Source organism: Talpa europaea (assembly GCF_964194135.1).
Source record: "Talpa europaea genome assembly, chromosome: 8".
NCBI lineage: Eukaryota > Metazoa > Chordata > Mammalia > Eulipotyphla > Talpidae > Talpa > Talpa europaea.
The window spans coordinates 23,313,894-23,332,818 of NC_140075.1; the positions used below are offsets into that span (position 1 = coordinate 23,313,894).

Here is an 18,925-nt window from a genome sequence, read left to right on the forward strand (position 1 = left end):
AAGGAGAGATTTAGGCTTCAGTTCTTTAATCCACAGTACAGATGGGATTTTTGGGGCTAAATAGCAGTCAGTTACATTTGTCCCACATCAAAATATTTATTCCAAATTTAAAAAATAGAACTCTTGATTCTTTTAGTACATTCCCTCCACCTCTCCCCCTCCCCATGTCCCCTTATTTAAGCTGTTTGGAAATATTTTATATTTGGGTAAGTTGTTCAGCTTATGTAGCTTGTCTTTCTGTATATTTTTTCTTATTGAAAATGGAGGTGAACAATTTAAATACCAAACCAGTATTTAAAAGCTGTGTATAAGATGTGTGCTATAAAAGGGTTGGGACGAAGAAGATTTGATACACTTCATTAGCAACTGCAAATGGAATATATATTTTTTTAATTCCTTAAATTTAAACTGGTAGATGTGTAAACATGATTAGAATCTTGTACGTGGTTGCCCTGAACACTGAACAAAGCCCCTGCAGTACTGCAACGGAGCCACCATTACTTACGTAGTCATAGGTATAAACTACAGTGTTTTATGCGTTTTTGCTTGGATTGCAATTAAAAATCCTCAATACCAACACCTGAAAGCCATACATTTTCTGGCTTTTATATTTTGAAACACATGTAGACCTCTTTAATTTTAGTTTTTGTTGTGGGGGTACAGAAAACTGAGTCCAGAAGTGCAGGGTGAAGAGAGTCTGGAGCCCAGCTGGGGCCTGACCTGGGATTAGACTGACATGCACCACTAGGGGGAAGGTCTTCAGCTTTTCCCAGCAGTAACACCTGCCTCCCTGTGCTGGCTCAAGAAAGATGGTGTTGATCTTAATGGTGACAGTTGATGGGGCCTGGGTGGGACAGCCCCGCTGTTGCTGGCCTTCCAGTGTTCCTATTCAGAGCACCAGCCCACCGGTCAGAATAGAGTTCTGGGACCATTCTGGGCAACTACCCCAGCCCCACCAGTACAACCAAAAGAAGGGGGCGCTTCACCTACAGCCAGGGTGGTTACAAGCATCATTTTTATCCCTCGTGCTTTCTGACATTTGGAGCTCCAAGCTCTAAACCCAGCTTGTATTATAGCAAAGTTATCTTTATTTTAAAATCATGTTTGGTATTCCGTGGTCACCTTTTTGTGTGATTTGCATTTGAAATGTTGTAAATTTGGTCAGTATTTTCATTAAAATATCAGGGCTAACATCGTGTATATATTTTTCTTCCAATGATTTTGTAGAGGAGGCTTCCCGGCAATCTCAGAAGGGAGGGAAAAGCTGTAAGTGCTGGACTTAGGGTGACAATGAGGATGAAAGTGGAGATGTTTCTGGCGTTATGGTTTCTCCGAGTTCTTCAGTCTGTGGTAAAATTCATTCTTTCAGGGTCTTGAATGCTATGACTGATCTGCCATCTCCAATCAAAACCCCTCCAGTTTCTGGTGACGGGCGACATTTAGCCAAAGGCCAGCATGATAGCTGAGGAAGCTGGGGTGACTGGGGCGAAGAGCCCCCCCTGTTTAACACCTGGCCCACCAGGCAGCTCGCCCGCACACGTCCTTGGGGCCCTGGCTCTGCATTAAGCAGACACCAATTCCCGAGGTCGAGGCGCAGGCCCCGCCGGCGCCGGGAGGCTGCAGCCGGCTTCCGAGGCGCGGGGCCGGGGTCTGCCGCGCCCCCGCCCGCGCCTCGCGGTCTGCGTCTGACCTGGACTTCGGGGCGTCTAGGGGCGCAACTTCTCGCGCTGTCTGCTCAGCGGCCCAACATCTGGACCAAGCGGGGGCCCTGGAAGCGGGGCTCCCGCCCCCCGGTCCAGAGCCGCGGCGTCCGCGCGAGCCCCGGTGCCCCCAGAAAAGCGGCCCGGGCGGGAGGGCGCCCCGCGCGCCGGAACCTTCGCGTCGCAGCCGCGGGGCGAGCCGGCCGCGCCGGGCCCTTCCGGAAGGAGCGGCCATGGCGGCGGCGCCGGCCCTGAAGCACTGGCGCACGACGCTGGAGCGGGTGGAGAAGTTCGTGTCGCCGCTCTACTTCACCGACTGCAACCTCCGCGGCAGGTGCGGGCCGCGCCCGGGGCCCCCGAGGCCGCCGCGGGGCCCGGGGCGCGGGGCTGGGCGGAGCCGGGCGGGAGGTGTCGCCGGGACGCGCGTCCCCCAGCGGCTCCCCCGGGCGGGAAGGGGGGGCGGCCCGCGCGAGCCCACCGGCCCGCCCGCCCAGGCTCTTCGGGGACAGCTGCCCGGTGGCCGCGCTCTCCAGCTTCCTGACGCCCGAGAGGCTCCCCTACCCGGAGGCGGTTCGGCAGCCCTTCCGCCCCGCGCAGGTCGGCGACAGCTTCGGACCCACGTGGGTACCGCCCCGGGAGGAGGGGCCCGGCCCGGACAGCCCTGGGAGGAGGGAGGCGGGATGGCGGAGGGCCCGCCCCGGCCCGGACAGCCCCGGGAGGAGGGAGGCCCGCCCCGGCCCGGACAGCCCCGGAGGAGGGGGCCCGCCCCGGCCTGGACAGCCCCTGAGGGCAGAGCGGCAGCCGGCGGAGGGCGCGCATCCCTGGTCCCGCAGCCTTGAAGGAGGGAATTTCAACCCACCTCAGACCCCTTCCCCCAGACACTGGATATCAGGAAGCCACCCCTGATTCTTCGCATCTTGCTGCACATTTGCTTGCTCCTTTTATTTGGATCAAAGCCGAATGCCTTGGAGCACTGCAGAAGCCTGAATAAATTTAACCCTCACCGATCCTTAGTCCGAGGAAGTATGTCAGAACGTCAGGGCTTTCACTCCGAGGCCCATCTCAGTGGCTCTCTTGCAGATGGTGGACCTGTTGGTTCCGGGTGGAACTGACCATCCCAGAAGCCTGGGTAGGTCAGGAAGTTCACCTTCGCTGGGAAAGTGATGGAGAAGGCCTGGTGTGGCGTGATGGGGAACCTGTCCAGGTGAGGCGCCCTGCCTGAGGGACAGGTGGAGGCACATTTCAGCCCTGGTCTCTGGAGAAGCCACAGTTTGAGTGACTGCCTGCAGGGTGGTATCAGGATTTTACGATTGGGGAATTTGCTGCTTGGGCACCTGTGCATTTGGTCCCTCCCAGACTGGGAAGTTAAACTGGTGACGCTGGGTTCAGTCTGCTGCTTGACCACCCCTGCCAGTGATGGGCCATCTTCCCATTCCAGGCTGAAAACAGTTACTAATCAAGTACAATAATAATAAATACAGGTCAATTTATTAACCCTAGTGGTGTCAGGTGCCAGGCTAGTAGCTTTGCAGGCCATATCACTTTTTAGTTTTTAATAAACTAGTTTTTACGATATTATTAGATGCTTATAATACATGTTTAGAGGGCGGACTTTTTAAATTGCTCTAAGTAAACGTTGAAGTCCTCTTCCCCTGAAGTAATGAATCTCCCTACCATTCTAGCCCCAATTCTCCAGGTATAATTATAATCACTATTGTCTTGTTTATGCATCGAACTATATAGGTTTAATTTTTATAGTCCTATGTGGTAGGTCTTTATGCCCATCTACAGATTGAGACTGAGATATATAGAATTCACTTGGTCAGGTTCACACAGTTTCTATTCCAATTGCACTAGAACTCTCAGTCTTGGGTTAGGATTGTTGTTTTTGTGTGGAGGGAAGGCAAGCCCCTTCTCCCCTCATCACCTTCCCCTGCCCTGCCTCCTTCCACTGACCTAGTAGATATCTCATGAGTGCCTCCTTTGGGCCAGGCTCTATGCTGAGCCCTGGGCGTATAATGGAATGAGGCAAACCTGCCCCTGACTTCATAGAGTTTTCCTTCAGATATTTATTCAGAGACACAGAGGCCACACTCGGGTCTCCTGACCCTTGCTCAGGACCCTGCCCATAAGACCAAGGGCTTTTCTGCTGGTAAATAAGTGCCATTTGTTGATTACAGCTCCAGTTACCCTAAGGGTTGAGACACACAGGTCCCTCATTTGTCAATCCTTACCAGAGGATTGAGGAATCCTTCACTTTGACTCTCCCTCCACCAGGGTTTGACCAAAGAGGGAGAGAAGACCAGCTATGTCATCACTGATAGGCTGGGGGAAGAAGACCTCCGAAGGTGAGTCCTGATGCCCTGGTTCACATGGGCTATGAGGGAGGGGCCACTGGTGGGCAAGAAAGAACTGAGGCCCAGAGTGATCTTAGAAATATCCCTACCTCTCCTGCAGGATCATCCTCACATCTCATAGTTTGTTTCCAAAAAGTAGGATTTTGTTCCTGGTGCTCAAAAAGTGCAAGAAAGTAAATAATTTCATTATCCCACCAGGTAAAGAGGACCAATAATATCAGCATTCATCTCAGGAATTCTTTCAAGTATAATGTTTACTAGTTGAGATGTATTTGATATCTTACATTCTGATTTCTCTTTTTTTTTTAAAAGATTTATGCATACAAGAACTGGGGTATAGGCCAGATGTGGGGGGAGGGGAGAGGATTCAACAGAGACAGAGTGGGGAGCAAAATAGGCGGATCTACTGTCTAAGAAGTTTTTAACGGAGTCATTAAAAGAAAAATCAGGGCCCAGCAGACCTTCCAGGGCTGCCCAGCACTGCTGAAGGGAGCAGCGGGTGAGACGAGAGGTCTGCTGGGCCATGTGGGTAGCTCCCTGGCTGGGGATGGAACTCATACACAAGCCACAGTGGCTAGCGATAGCTTGATAACACTGAGACTTAACTCCTGCGCCACCAGGGAGGCCCCTGATTTTTCTCTTTTAATGACACCATTAAAAACTTCTTAGACATGATTGTATTTTATAACATTTATTGCACATTTTGTGTCTGATGCTTCCAGACACTGGGACTACGGTGGTGAGTGATGTGGTCTTTGTCAGCAAGCAGGCCTCATATGTTGTCATGTCATTACAAAACTGGCGAGGGCTCTAAAAGAGCACACTGGGAGCTTAACCTGGGAAATCTGTTCCTGCTTGAGACGGGTGGGAAGAAGCTTGGGAAGCCTTCCCTAAGGAAGTTGTTTTTGCTGACTTTTTGCTGAGTAAGGCAAAAAGCAGGGCCCACCATGCCACCCGGGTGCATGGCCTCCCCCATGTTTGCCTGTGGATCTTTGCTTTGAAAGATCAGAGCTGGGAGCTACAAGTTTCTAATATGTGGAAATGGTTCTGAGACTCAGGTAGTTAGTGCTTTATAAAGACAACTTTGGAAGTAAAAGGTTAAAGAGCAATGCAGGTCACACTGTTCCAAACTTGGCTACTTTTTCTTCCTGGACCAGTTAGAACACTCACCAGCAGGACATAGGTTTGACTTGTGACCTTTTCTTTCTTTTTTTTTTTTTTTCTGAAGATTTATTTATCTATGTATACAAGAGCGGGGTACAGGCCAGAGATGCAGGGGATGAGAGGACTCACCAGAGACTGAGTGGGGAACAGAACAGGCAGATCTACTGAAGTACACTGCTGAGGGGAGCAGCGGGCAAGACAGGAGAGATCTACTGCGCCATGTATGTCAGCTCCCTGGCCGGGGATCGAACTCATGGTGCAGTGGCTGCTCATAGTGCTGAGACTTAACCTCTTGTACTACAAGGGAGGCCTCTGACCTGGTACTTCTAACACAAGCCTCTCACACACACACCCCCCTAAGATACTGTGGGATCCTCCTGGTGATGGATTCTGGAGGTGAATGGGAAGGGGTGAGCCGGATGCCTCCTGGACGCCCCTTTCCAAGGCCCCAGCGTCCTCCATTGGTCTGTGGCTGAGGCTGCCTCCCCACCTTTGTAGCCTGACCCTGTATGTGGAAGTAGCCTGCAATGGGCTCCTGGGGGCCGGGAAGGGAAGCATGATTGCAGCCCCTGACCTCGAGAAGATGTTCCAGGTGAGCCGGGCTGAGCTGGCCGTTTTCCACCGGGATGTCCACAAGCTCCTGGTGGATCTGGAGCTGCTGCTGGGCATGGCCAAGGTACTGACACCCCCCCCCCCCACCCCATCAAGTCTCTCTAGAGGTGGTTTCTTGGGTAAATTGGGACTCTTAGAAGAAAGAAAATGTTAAGTGTTTTGCCCGCCTGCGTGTTGAGAACGTGTCTCAACACAGGTAAGAGGAGGAGGGGGACAGTACTGAACAGGAAAAGAGGTGGGGAGGTGCTCTGCTTGGAAGATCAGCTGGAGCCTAGTTCTGAGGAGACCCCCCTGCTTGAGAAGGGCATTAAGGGACTGAATCCTGCTGCAGGGCCTTGGAGAGGACAACCAGCGAAGCTTCCAGGCCTTGTACACAGCCAACCAGATTGTGAATGTGTGTGACCCTGCCCGGCCAGAGACCTTCCCTGTGGCCCAAGCCCTGGCGTCCAGATTCTTTGGCCAGCATGGAGGTGAAAGTGAACACACACTCCATGCCATAGGGCACTGCCACATTGATACAGGTAGGGCAGCAGCTAGCTGGGCTGGCTGGGGGAGGCATGCGTGCCCTTGAAATTCTGGCTGTGGCCCGGAATCACTGCATGATCATCAACAAGTTCTTGCCTTGCTTCTCTTGGACCTCGGTTTTCCCGTCTCTCAAATGGGGCAAGGAAACTGGACTGTGGGCTTGATAGCTGTGGCTTCATTTATTCTTTCAATAAATCTGTTGTTCCCTGTGGCCCTTTGCTAAATAATGGGAGGTAGGATTACAGAGACTGATGATCACAAGTAGGCAGGCACACTTGGTGCTGTGATAAAGGAATATATGGGGACTGGGAAGCTCAGCTGCTTTGGGTATGTTCAAGAGAGGCTTCTTGGAGGAGGTGACCTTTGGAACTGAGTGATAATGAATAAGAGTTTGACAAGAGTGCCCACATCCCTAGAGAGGAGTGATGAAATAATTGAGATGGGGGTTTAAGCATGCTTGGAGGTTTCCTGGGGAGGATCAGGAGTTCAGTTTTGAACCTTATGAATTTGCCTCGTTTGAGGCTTATGGGAAATCCTCATTTTTAACAAGCTCCCCAAGGTACTGATGCTGATGCAGTTGAAGTTTCTGAAACAGAACAAGTGTTTTCAGCTGTGCCCAGGTGTTGGTGGGGTGTGAGCTGGCAAGGAACTGAGTCCTAAAGGCAGGAGAAGTTAGAGGGCCTCACACACTGTGCCGGCTCAGGCAGCTCCATCTTGGGGATCTGTGTCCTCTGTTCTGGGACATCCATCAGCATGTGTGGAGGAAGGGTTAGCTCCTGTTTCCCTTATAGGATCCTCTTGGGGGATCTAGACTTTAGAGTGAGACTGTTCTAGGGCTTGGGGCCCCCATTTCCGGGTCTGTAAAATTGTCCTGATAGCGCTGCCCACCTCCTCCATCCTCTAACTTTGCAGGAGTGATTCAAAGCGGCAGGTCAGGAGGGATGCACAGGGCTTTACAGGGAAAGGGCGGGGATAGGAAGAGGGCTAGGCTGGCCCTCTGGAGGCCAGGCTGAGCCTTCAGGGAATCGGAGGTAGGTGAGGGTGGAGGTCTGTGAGAAGCTGGGGACCCTGCTGCTCTCCCTCCAATCTTCACCCCTCCCTTTCTAGCCTGGCTTTGGCCCTTCAAGGAGACTGTGCGGAAATGTGCTCGGAGCTGGGTGACAGTGGTGCAGCTCATGGAGCAGAACCCTGACTTCATCTTTGCCTGCTCCCAGGTCAGACACAGCTGAAGAGGGGCACCTGGAGCTCGCTGTGGTGGAGAGTGAGGCTCTGAGGGCTTCTCTACCAAGAGGCAGAGCTCTTCCCACCCTCAGTCACCCCGTGGGCCTCATACTTGGGCCTGGCTAGGGTCCTCCTCACTCCTGACCCAGCTCTGACTCTGTCTTGTCCACAGGCCCAGCAGCTCGAGTGGGTAAAGAACCACTACCCTGGCCTATATGCCCGCCTCCAGGAGTTTGCCGGCCGTGGGCAGTTTGTGCCTGTGGGGGGCACCTGGGTAGAGATGGTGAGTGCACTCAATACCCCTCAGCCTCAGCCATACCTCCATGCCTTTACTCCTATGGCCCAGGCCCCTCCTTGACTTTGCTACTGACTTTACAATCCTTTCACGCCCCCCACCTCCAGCCCACTTTGTGGCAGCATGTATTAGTCCCTGGAATCCCAAGACCAGAGTCTCCAAAGGAGAGGGCGGTCTCAAGCACTGCAACAGGCTGTTCGCCTAACCCAGTCTTGGGAACCTTCCTTCCCACAGATGGATGGTCCTTGGTGCTGGCTGGAGCCCCTGGGTCAGAGGGCCCTGGCTTCTGGATGGGGTGGGGTCAGCCTGAGCCCCAGCCTGCTCCCCGTTTGGTGCTGAAGGGTCAGCTGCCTCCCTCCCTTCACTGCCAGGATGGAAACCTTCCCAGTGGAGAGGCCATGGTGAGGCAGTTCCTGCTGGGCCAGAACTTCTTTCTGCAGGAGTTTGGGAAGATGTGCTCTGAGGTAGGCTGGGTGCTGCTGCTCCTGCTGGTGGATGGGCAGGAACTGGATCTTGGATGGTGAGGAGCTGGGGCTCTTGGAGCCCTGGTTCCTGTGCCCCAGCGGCTCTTTCACCCCCATAGTTCTGGCTGCCAGACACGTTCGGCTACTCAGCGCAGCTCCCCCAAATCATGCGCAGCTGCGGCATCAAGTACTTCCTGACCCAGAAACTGAGCTGGAACCTGGTGAACTCCTTCCCGGTGAGCAGGCCTGGGGGTCAGGTTCGGAGTGCGCCCGGGCCCTCCTGCCCCATTCACTTTTCCCGGGTTTATTTAGAGTCGTGGGGTGAGCCTGCAGCTTCTGCCCAGGGTGGTTGTCTCCCCTCCAGGTGACACAGCTCTCAGGGGCAGGGGTACGGGCAGCGCCAGATCTGGCGGGCCAGCGCTGCTCCACCCTGACCCCCCCCCCCCCCGCCTCCAGCACCATACCTTTTTCTGGGAGGGGCTGGACGGCTCCTGTGTGCTGGCCCACTTCCCGCCTGGAGACTCATACGGGATGCAGGGCAGTGTGGAGGAGGTAAGGAGGCACTTGGTGGCTGGAGAGAGCTGGGGGTCCTGTCCCAGGCTGGTGTGTCCTGATCTCTCCCATCTGTTCAGGTGCTGAAGACTGTGACCAACAACCGGGACAAGGGGCGGACCAACCACAGCGCCTTCCTCTTCGGCTTTGGAGATGGGGGTGGTGGCCCCACCCAGACCATGCTGGACCGCTTGAAGCGACTGTGCAATACGGACGGCCTGCCCAGGTCAGCCCTGGCCCGCAGGCAGTCCTGGCCGGACCCCTTCTTTCTGCTCAAACACTGGGCTCAGTTCCTCCACTGGACCTTGTCCTGCTCCAGTTCTGGATCAGTGGCTTCTCCAGACTTCCAAACTGGGGCTGGATGGGAGAAAAACTAAGGTTGAGAAGAAGCTAAAAGAAGCTCTCTTAGGGTACCCAGTACTGGTTTTCTATGGACAGGCAGCTTTCTGGGACAACTCCTTTCTGCTGGGACTGGGCCTTGTCCACTCAGTGCAGAGAAAGGCTGAGCCATCTGGCCTCCCAAGGCTGGGGGACCCAGATTTCCCATCTCCCTCAGGGTGCAGCTGTCTTCCCCAGAGCGCCTCTTCTCGGCACTGGAGAGTGACTCAGAGCGGCTGTGCACATGGGCTGGGGAGCTCTTCCTGGAGCTGCATAATGGCACCTACACGACTCATGCCCAGGTCAGGTGGAGTCTGAGGAGTCTGCAGAAGGTCAGAGATGGAATTCAGGACAGACGCTAGCCCAACCTGGGGGGATGAGGCTGGTTTCCTAGGAGGAGCTCAAAGCTTAGAAGTCGAGAGCTGAGTGGGTCAGGAGCCTGAAGGAGGCAGGACTGAGCTTCTCTGAGGGAGGAGGGGTCTGGGCTGAGGAGAACAGAGGAAGGTTACCCACAGATGGCTTATCTAGGAGGCCTTACGGAGCCATGAGTTCTGAGCAAGGGAGGTCATGGGAAGGTATCCTAACGCTGGCGCAGTCTCCAGACTGATCCCCCCCACCCTGGGCTCAGATCAAGAAGGGGAACCGAGACTGTGAGCGGATCCTGCACGATGTGGAGTTGCTCAGCAGCCTGGCTCTGACCCGCAGTGCTCAGTTCCTGTACCCAGCAGCCCAGTTGCGGGACCTCTGGAGGTCAGCCACCCACCTGACCTTGCCCCTGCAGCCTTCATTCTTCCCGCCCTCCAGCCTTCCCCACCCCTGCCTGCCCTTTGCTCCTGCAGGCTGCTGCTCTTGAACCAGTTCCATGATGTGGTGACTGGAAGCTGCATCCAGCTGGTGGCAGAGGAAGCCATGGGCCACTATGAAGGTGAGGTTGCCATTCCTGCTGCTCTCTGATACCTGGGGCCAAGCCCAGAGTGCCCCTTGTGGCACACTCGGGTCATCCCACACCCATCGCCACGCATGACCAGCCAGTCTCTCCTCAGACATCCGTTCCCAGGGCAATGCACTCCTAGGCACTGCAGCCGCAGCCCTGTGTGCTGGGGAGCCGGGTCCCGGAGGCCTCCTCATCGTCAACACGCTGCCGTGGAAGCGCACCGAAGTGCTGGCCTTGCCCAAGCCAGGCGGGGCCCACAGCTTAGGTATGAGCTGGGGACGACTGTCTCTTGTAGCAGGAGGGAGCAAGGCCACACCAGGGGTTGGGGACCTTTCCCTGGGGATCTCTGCCTGGTGTACCCCAGGCTGTGGGGGAGGAGGAGGAGTATCCCCCTCCCTCCCCAGGAGACTCCCAGGAGGTCAAGGAGGCTACACTGATGCCCAGGCCTCATCCCCAGCCCTGGTGACAGTGCCCGGCATGGGCTACGCTCCTGCGCCCACCCCCACCTCCCTGCAGCCCCTGCTACCCCAGCAGCCTGTGTTCGTGGTACAGGAGGTGAGTGCTGGCACACCCTGGGAGGCAGGTGCGGTCTTGGGCTGTCCTACTGGCATGGGGTTTCTGGGCCTGCCAGCCTGGAACCAGTGGTGAGGTGGGGCTAGGGCTGGGAGGAGGGCTGTTGGGAAGAAGCCCCTGCAGACTCACCTCAAGTTCCCTCCCATCAAGAGTGACGGTTCTGTGACTCTGGACAATGGCATCATCCGGGTGAAACTGGACCCCACTGGCCGACTGACATCCCTGGTGCTGGTGGCTTCTGGCAGGTGCCAGCCCTTCCTAGTCTCTCCCAGTGCTCTGCGAGTGGCCCCCAAGCCCGGTTCCCTCTGTCTTCTGACCAAACATCTGCCCACAGCAGCAGCCGATGACTCTTGGTTGGGACCCGCATGGGGAGCAGGGCAGGCTGCGCTGGGAATCCCTTGTCCCCAGGATCCACTCACCCCACAGCTCTCCTGTCCCAAGTGGCTGGAGAGACTGAGGTCACACACACCTCCTTGTCCTTCCAGGGAGGCCATTGCCGAGGGCGCTGTGGGGAACCAGTTTGTGCTGTTCGATGACATCCCCCTGTACTGGGACGCGTGGGATGTCATGGACTACCACCTGGAGACGCGGTGCGCGGAGGCCGCTGGAGGCGAGCACGCTTTGGGTCTTCCCCACAAGCCTACCCTGGCTCAGTGCTCCCATCCCTGTCCCACAGGAAGACGGTGCTGGGCCAGGCAGGGACCCTGGCGGTGGGCACTGAGGGTGGTGTGAGGGGCAGCGCCTTGTTCCTGCTGCAGATCAGCCCCAACAGTCGGCTCAGTCAGGAGGTGGTGCTGGATGTTGGCTGCCCTTATGTCCGCTTCCACACGGAGGTAGTGGGGGGCGGGGTGTTGGGCGTCTTCCCTGGGTATGGCTGGTGAGGAGGGGCCAACTCTAGCACCGTGTGTGTCTCCCTCACCTCACACCCCGCCTCAGGTGCACTGGCACGAGTCCCACAAGTTCCTGAAGGTGGAATTCCCTGCCCGCGTGCGGAGCCCCCAGGCCACCTACGAGGTCCAGTTTGGACATCTGCAGCGACCCACCCACTACAACACCTCTTGGGACTGGGCTCGTTTTGAGGTCTGACGTGGGTGAGGGGTGGTGGTAATGGAATCCTCCCTGGCTGGGGAGAGGCTACTGTGGTGTGGGGTGAGGAGGGGGAGGAAGGTCACTACGGTGTGTGCCGGGCATTATGCTAAATGCTTTGTGTTTAGTTTGCTGCCCATGCCCATTCGGTGGGGGAAGTAGTTTTCCCCATTTTGTGGGTGAGAAGCTAAGTAGGGCGGGAGGTGGGCCCGGGTCCTCCTGCAGGGAAAGCTGGAGTTCACGGTCCTGGGGCTTGTTCTCACGCGAGTGTCAGGAGCTCTGGAGCCGAGGGGGTGGGGCCACAGCAGGTCTGGCTCTGTCCTCCAGGTATGGGCCCACCGCTGGATGGATCTGTCAGAGCATGGCTTTGGGCTGGCCCTGCTCAATGACTGCAAGTATGGCTCATCCGTGCAAGGCAACGTCCTCAGCCTCTCGCTGTGCGTGGGGTGTCCTCCGGGGGCTAGCGTGGGGCACCAGTGTTCCTGGGTCTGACCAGGACTCCAGCAGCCCTGCTCATTCTTGGCCTCTCAACTCCAGCTTGCGGGCATCAAAAGCCCCCGATGCCACTGCTGACATGGGACGCCACGAGTTCACCTACGCGCTGATGCCACACAAGGGCGAGTACCAGCTCCCTGCCCCTACCCCTCGGCCCTTCTCTGAGCCTGGACTTCCACAGCAGTCAGTGGGGAACGCACAGCAGCAGCGTGGCACCCCCACCTCCATTTTCCACCCTGTGTCCCTTCCTGCCACACTCAGGCTCCTTCCAAGATGCTGGCGTTATCCAAGCTGCCTACAGCCTCAACTTCCCCTTGTTGGCTCTGCCCGCCCCGGGCCGGGCGCCAGCCACCACCTGGAGTGCCTTCTCGGTGTCCTCACCAGCAGTCGTGCTGGAGACAGTGAAGCAGGCAAGGGGCTTGGGGGCTGCGCCCGGGGTGGCGGCCGATGTCCTGGCTTGGGTCCAGCCCACCCACCGCCCGTCTCTCTTCAGGCCGAGACCAGCCCCCAGGGCCGCACGCTGGTGCTGAGGCTCTATGAGGCCCACGGCAGCCATGTGGACTGCTGGCTGCACACATCCCTGCCAGTTCAGGAGGCCTTCCTGTGAGTAGGGTGTGGGGCATGGGTGGTGTGGGGGTCCTGCCCTCTTGGCACCCTCACAGCCCCTCTTCCTTTTCCCTAGCTGCAGCCTTCTGGAGCAGCGTCTCCCTGCTGGCCACCTGCCACTGCAGGACGCCCGCCTGAAGCTCACCTTCACTCCCTTCCAAGTGCGGTCACTCATGCTCGTTCTGCAGCCCCCACCCAACTGAGTCCCTGAGGTGGGAGTTTGTTACTGGATTTTGTATTTTGTTCTTCCCCTCAGGAACCAAGGCTGACTCGCCTCTTGCACAATAAATCCTGGCTCAGGAGCCGTACTGGTGGTCCCACTTGCTCCCCTCAGGGCCCCGTGTTGGGCTTCCAGGGAAGGCTTTTCCTCCTTGAGGGCAGGCCATATTGAAGGCTATCTGTGTTTGCAGGGGCTGGGCTGCAGCCCCACGAGAGACCTGCAACCACAAGCTGATGACGAGAGTCGAGTTGCAGGCAGAGTGCCTGGGGTTGGGGAGGGCACCAGGAGGGTGGGTTCTGGCTGGCCTGCTAGCGGAGGCTCACTAACTAGTCAGAGCCAAGCTCCAGGGCAGCCACAGGCCCTGAGGGCCCTGCACTGGGGGAGCTGTGGCGCCTGGACCAGCATTTCCGCACTTCTTCTGAGGGACTGTCCTGCAGAGGAGACTCTCTGAGAGCCAGGGCCTTGGGGACAGGATAGGGAGCAGGTGGCCTTGCAGCAGGCCCTCCCAACTTGGCCATCCCAGCCAGTCCGAAAAGGGCCAAGGATTTCAAGCGTATCAGTTTATTTAAAAAAAAAAAAAAAAAATCTTCACAGGAGCCTTTAAAAATGGGAAAAGTGAGGTACAGTTAAAAACATTGTTATGCAGGGAGCAGCCAGAGCGCCAGGGTCACCCTTCAGTAGATGCTGCGGTGGCAAGGAAGCCACACGGTCCCCCAACTCCAGAGCAAGGCAGCGGGAGGGGAGGCGGCAAGCTAGGAGAGCCCTTGCTAAGAGGCTAAGGTCCCCCCGGCTCCAAAGATGGGGAGTCAGCCTTGGTCTTTCGGGGCCTGCGGCGACCTGTGAGCAGAGCAGAAGGTGCGGCTCAGACCCAGTCTGCGTACCAACGCCAGAGCTTCCCTCGCCCCCTTTGTCCACTCAGCCGCCCCACCTGCACGGCCACCCTCCCTCTCCTGCAGGGCCCCAGAGGAGCGTGAGGAGGGAGAGCCACCAGAAGTTGCTGCTCGCCCCCTCCTCTTCTTCCCTTTTTTGGGGGTTGGCGGGGTTTCTGGATCCTGTTGGAGGCTGGTCTCCTTGGGCTGCTGGGCTGCAGTTTGCCCGGGTGGAAGGGCTTTCCGTGCCCTACGTGTCCTGGAAGGCCCCTTGCTCGGCGCCTGCATGAAGGAGACGTGAGTCTCTGAGGCACTTGGCGGGTCCCGGGTTGGCTAGGACCCACCGTTGTGTCGCCTTTGTCAAGGTGGCTGCCCTAAAGCCTGATCTGGTAGGTTCGGCCAGCGCCGGAGAGAGTGCAGGAGTAGGGAGCAGAGCACCTACCTCACTCGTGTCTTCAGGACCCTGCTTCACTCCCTTGGATTTCTTCTTGTAAGACTTGCCCCCTGCAGAACACCGACTTGGGGGCTGGAGGGTATGACGGCCTCAGCCCCCTTTCTGCAGACTCCCGCTCTCCCGCTTTGGGACGACTCCCAGGGTGGGAGTGATGGACCCTGCAGGCACCAAGTCCTTTCTGCTTGCTTAGCTCATAGCATAAGGAGTAGCTTACCTTTGGGTGCCAGGGGTCCAGGATCCCCCTAAAATGGAATGCGGAGAATTCAAGAATCAACCTGGCTTGAGGCAGGGGCACTTTAACCTGGAGAGGCAGAGCTCACACTTGCCCTCTCAGATGCCTGTAGCTGCTCCCCTAGGAAGCCTCGCCGCACCCCTCAGGTCCAGCCCACACACACAGGATGCCCTCTAGCTGGGACCCTGGGACCCAGAAGGGGAGCAGCATAGGACAGGCTATGCTCAGCAACAGTGGCACCCTTGGGGGCCTGCACAGGCCCTGGGAGATCTTAAGGTCTGCTCTGGGGAGAACCCAGCTCCTGCCTGCTGGGACTCGGGTCTGTGTCTGCCTGTGTGAACTGTGGGGCCCAAACCTGGAACCAGATGGTGCGGCCGTGCCGGTCCCGCAGGGAGCTCATGCCCTGCACGCCGTAGCACCGCAGCCAGGCCCGAAAGGCAGCAAAGTCTTCCTCTCCGCTCTCCGGCCCGTAGCCTTTGCCCCCTACGGGACAGAGGAACGGGGCGGAGGTCAGAGGGCAGACTCAGGCTGGGAGGAGGGGGAGCCCGGTCCGACCTGGCCCAGACCTCAGCGGCACAAGCTGATGGACAGAGTCAGGGGGCCATGGCCCTCCCTCCCCCAGCCGTGACCCAGACTGGCGCCTTTCCCGCGCGGACCCGCGGCTTTTCCATCCTGGAGCGGTGGGGAGGAGCCCTTGCCCTGGCCGGCTCGCGGGCGGCGTGGGAGACGTGGCCGCCGGCAGTGAGGAGGCCCGTCTATTTAGCAACCGCTGGTTGACTAACTTGCATCCTCTGGCGGGCAGCAGGCCCAGAGCGGGCCAGCAGCAGGACGGGCCGAGCACAGTCGGCCGTCTTATCCCCGGGCCTCACCCAGCTGGACCACTTCCTTGGGGACCAAGTGGCACAGCTCCAGCAGGTCCGGATTCTGCAGCTTGACCCTGATCTTCTGGCTTAGGGTCAGCTCCGGGTTCTGGAGGAGGAGCAGGGGCAGAACCTGACTGTCCGCGTGAGGCAGGGCCCCTGGGAGAGCAGCTGCCCCTGGGGAGCAAACCCCTTCTAAGCTGGGCGGGACGCAGACTGCTCATTGCTACTCCCCCGTCCCGCCCAGCACACGCAAGGCGCAGCCGAGAGAGGGCCTCTAGGGCTGAGCTGGAGACCACCTGGCCCATCCCCACGCTTGCCTTTGTGCCTTTGTGCGCACCACCCCCGCGCGCTCACCAGCCTGCGCTGCTGCAGCGCCTCCAGGACCGTGCGAGCCTTCTCGAATGGGGGTATCCTCAGACTGGTGGGTGGGAGAGGGGGCCGTGCTAAGCAGAGGGGAGTGTGGGCACACCGAGCCCCTGGCCCTTGGACCCGTGGCCGGCCTACTGACCGGAACAGGATCTCTGCCCGCAGGTAGTTGCCAATGCCATTGAAGAACCTCTGGTCCAAGAGGGCCTCACAGATGGGCCGGTCAAAGGCCTTGTCTGCCAGGTGTCTTAACACGTTCTCCCTGGAGAGACACAGGGCATGGGAGGCCTGTCCCACCCAGCGGGGGCTGGGGGCTGGGGGCTGGGGGCTGGGCCGGCAGGAGGCAAGGGGCTTTCTAGTTTGCGCTTCCCAGCCTCACTGCCGCGTTGTCCTCGGGAGCTGCTCTCCTCTCCGTGGCGTGGCGATGGCGCGGGATTTCAGTTTATTACAAAAGGTGGAAAATATCAAAAACGTGTTGGAGGAAAGAGAAGGCTGTGTATGTGGTCGTGTTCATGTCCCCCAAGTCCCCGGCACCCCCCAAGAACAAAGTGATCAAGGTCCTCAGGTGTGCCTGCAGGCTGGCATCCCTGTGAAGGGCTTCTCGATCTTTGGGGAGGCAGGGACGGGCTCTGTGCAGCAGGTGTAGGGAGGGGCTGTGAACACCCCACAAGCCCGTACCCCACTTCCAAGAGCTTCTCACCACCAGAAAGAGGAAATGCATCTTGTTCCTTTGTGGAAAGGACTACAGTGAGACAGGAGATGGGGGCCAGACACAGTTTAGGGGTAAAGGTAAGAGCAGAAGGATAGCCTGGGTAGTCAGATCCCACCTGGCTGCCCAGCTGTAGGGCCAGGAAAAGGTGAAATGCTCACTGTGCTCGAGGAAGCGTAGAGCCAGCCGGCACGGTAAGCCTGGGGCATGGCTCCCCAGCAAAGTGAGGTGCAGCGAAGCCAGACCACACAGCTACTTTCCGGTGGGGGTGGGGCAGGCGTGAGCTCTTGGGAGTCATGCCTGGGAAGGCCAGGAGCCAGTGCTTTCTGTGCCCCAGGGACACCCCAGGGGGACGACTGAGTCTCCTACGGCCAACCCCAGACACCTCTCCCCAAGGGAGGGCTTGCCAAGCCCGCTGCAGGACTTTGCATGTGACTGTCCGCTAGAACTATTCCTAACACCCCCACCCCATCCCCAGCGAAGGCCATCTCTGCTGCTTGTGTTCTTCTGCAGGCTTCTGTCTATTTGAATTTACCTAGTTGGTTTCCCTGTCCTCTCTCCCTACCTGAACTTGGTGCTGTGCCATCAGGGCCCACAGCCATCTGTACCCCCAGCGCCAAATCAGAGCCTGGCACCAATTTCAGAGATTTCCTCTTTAGAGGAAAGTAGTGGCTAACACCTGCCACCTTCTGTGGCCTGCATCATAGCCCGGATGGGCCTTTCACCCCTCCCCCCGGCAGGCCCCAGGACACAGACCAGTGGGCAGGCAGCATGTGGGAGACCACAAAAGCCCTTCCTGCCCCCTAAAGCAGTTCCTTTCTTCTCGGCCTCCTGAGGGTGCTCAGCAGCAGTGTGGGTGTTGGGGGGGCCCAGCTGATGCCGCCTGGCCCTGTGCCCTTGGGCATGCCTACCCACCCTTCTCTTGGTGCCCCCCTCTCTTCTCCCACATCAGTTTTGAGTTTCCATATTCACTTGCTCAGGGGCTGTCCCCGGAGAAGGTTATCGTCCGGCCTGAGAGGAAGGGGCTGAGGCCAGCACGGGGCTAGGACATGCCTCTGGCCAACGAGGCACTGACCCAGTCAGCCCAGAACCCAGGACTGTCCACCATGCCCAGGGCTGGCCCTACCTGAACTGCTCATACTCCAGCAAGACGCATGGCCCTCGGCCTGGCTGCCACTCGCCCCCGACCTCCCAGCGGCCGAAGCGGCGGATGTCCACGAAGCACAGGGCCTGCCGGGGGCCAGGCGGGGCCGTGTAAAAGCGCAGGTGGGCATGGGGGGGCAGCGCATCACTGGGCGCCAGCTGGAAGGAGCCAGACATGCCGAAGCGGAAGACCACGGCCAGGGGTTCCCGCGGGGGCTGCGCGCCCGGCTCGGGGCTCAGCGTCAGGCGCAGCTCTTTGCCCCGGGCTGAGGCGGCGATGCGGTAGGCGCTGCTCTCAAAGGGCACCTCGGGGTTGCGGCTGACCAGGGACTTCTCCACACGCCCGCTGAACACCAGTCCCTCGCAGGCCTGGTTCACAAAGTGGCTGGCCAGGTGCAGCTCCGGGCCCTCGGGCATCCTGCAGGGGGGCGGGGGGTGGGGGAGATGACCCAGGGGGGGCCGGTGGGCACCTCGTGAGGGAGGAGAGATGCCTGAGAAGGCCCCCGGTCAGCGGGAGTGGACGGGGGCATCTGAGGGCCTGGACACCGGGAGAAGCCCAGAGCACCTGAGCGCAGGTGGGGAGGGAGCGCCGAGGCTTCCCCCAGACCTGCAGCTCTTGGAGTAAAGTCAGGCTCCCGCACACCGGCCGCTCCCGGCTCCCACCTCCTCCCGTCTGGCCCCGTCTGGCCCCGTCTGGCCGCGGGCGCTGGGCAGAGGCGCTGACCGTCCTATCTCAGGCCCAGCCCCCCGCGCCCCGACACACACACATTTTCTCTTCTCCTGCCAGTCCCGCCACCCGGGGGGCCTGATGCCTGCTGCGCCCCCCACGCCCCTCCCGCCCCGCGGGGGAGGCTGTCGGCTCCTCGCCCCGCGCCCTCCCCAGCCTGGAGGGGCCTCCTCCCCCGACACTGACCGAGGGGGGCCCTACTCTGCGGGGAGCGGAGCCCGCAAGACACCTCTGGGCGCGCTCAGCCCGGCGGGGAGCCGCCCGGGGGCCGCGACTCCAGGCCGAGGTGCGCCGAGGGTGCGCGGGCCGGGGCGGGGCGAGCGGCCGGGCCAGGGTGTAGGGGGCGAGGACACCCGCCCCGGGGTTGCAGCCTCTCCCCT

At 58.7% G+C, this 18,925-nt stretch overlaps 2 protein-coding genes across 5 annotated transcripts; one reads left to right on the top strand and one right to left on the bottom strand.

Annotated features, from left to right (window-relative positions):
* Positions 1-1,933: 1,933 nt before the first annotated feature.
* On the top strand, positions 1,934-13,264 carry MAN2C1 (mannosidase alpha class 2C member 1; the record flags this gene model as incomplete). Of its 4 annotated transcripts, none has more annotated exons than XM_084239452.1 (26): positions 1,934-2,034; positions 2,195-2,320; positions 2,781-2,904; positions 3,978-4,048; positions 5,720-5,897; positions 6,165-6,354; positions 7,466-7,572; positions 7,752-7,862; positions 8,246-8,338; positions 8,458-8,574; positions 8,795-8,890; positions 8,971-9,116; positions 9,447-9,570; positions 9,897-10,018; positions 10,108-10,193; positions 10,312-10,467; positions 10,647-10,745; positions 10,852-11,020; positions 11,261-11,365; positions 11,452-11,608; positions 11,712-11,855; positions 12,189-12,298; positions 12,399-12,478; positions 12,618-12,766; positions 12,850-12,959; positions 13,039-13,264. In XM_084239452.1, 26 exons carry the CDS (start codon positions 1,934-1,936, stop codon positions 13,163-13,165), a joined length of 3,198 nt encoding a protein of 1,065 aa, XP_084095578.1. In that variant the 3' UTR covers positions 13,166-13,264. The 4 variants fall into 4 exon arrangements, with proteins under 4 accessions (XP_084095578.1, XP_084095579.1, XP_084095580.1 ...); XM_084239453.1 differs by having other exon boundaries at positions 10,660-10,757; positions 10,926-11,020; positions 12,618-12,805; positions 12,868-12,959; XM_084239454.1 differs by having other exon boundaries at positions 10,660-10,757; positions 10,926-11,020.
* A 1,037-nt stretch (positions 13,265-14,301) lies between these two features.
* On the bottom strand, positions 14,302-18,235 carry NEIL1 (nei like DNA glycosylase 1; the record flags this gene model as incomplete). Its single annotated transcript, XM_084240117.1, has 7 exons — positions 14,302-14,555; positions 14,720-14,747; positions 15,093-15,220; positions 15,607-15,706; positions 15,955-16,018; positions 16,109-16,228; positions 17,802-18,235. 7 exons carry the CDS (start codon positions 18,233-18,235, stop codon positions 14,302-14,304), a joined length of 1,128 nt encoding a protein of 375 aa, XP_084096243.1.
* Positions 18,236-18,925: the final 690 nt, after the last annotated feature.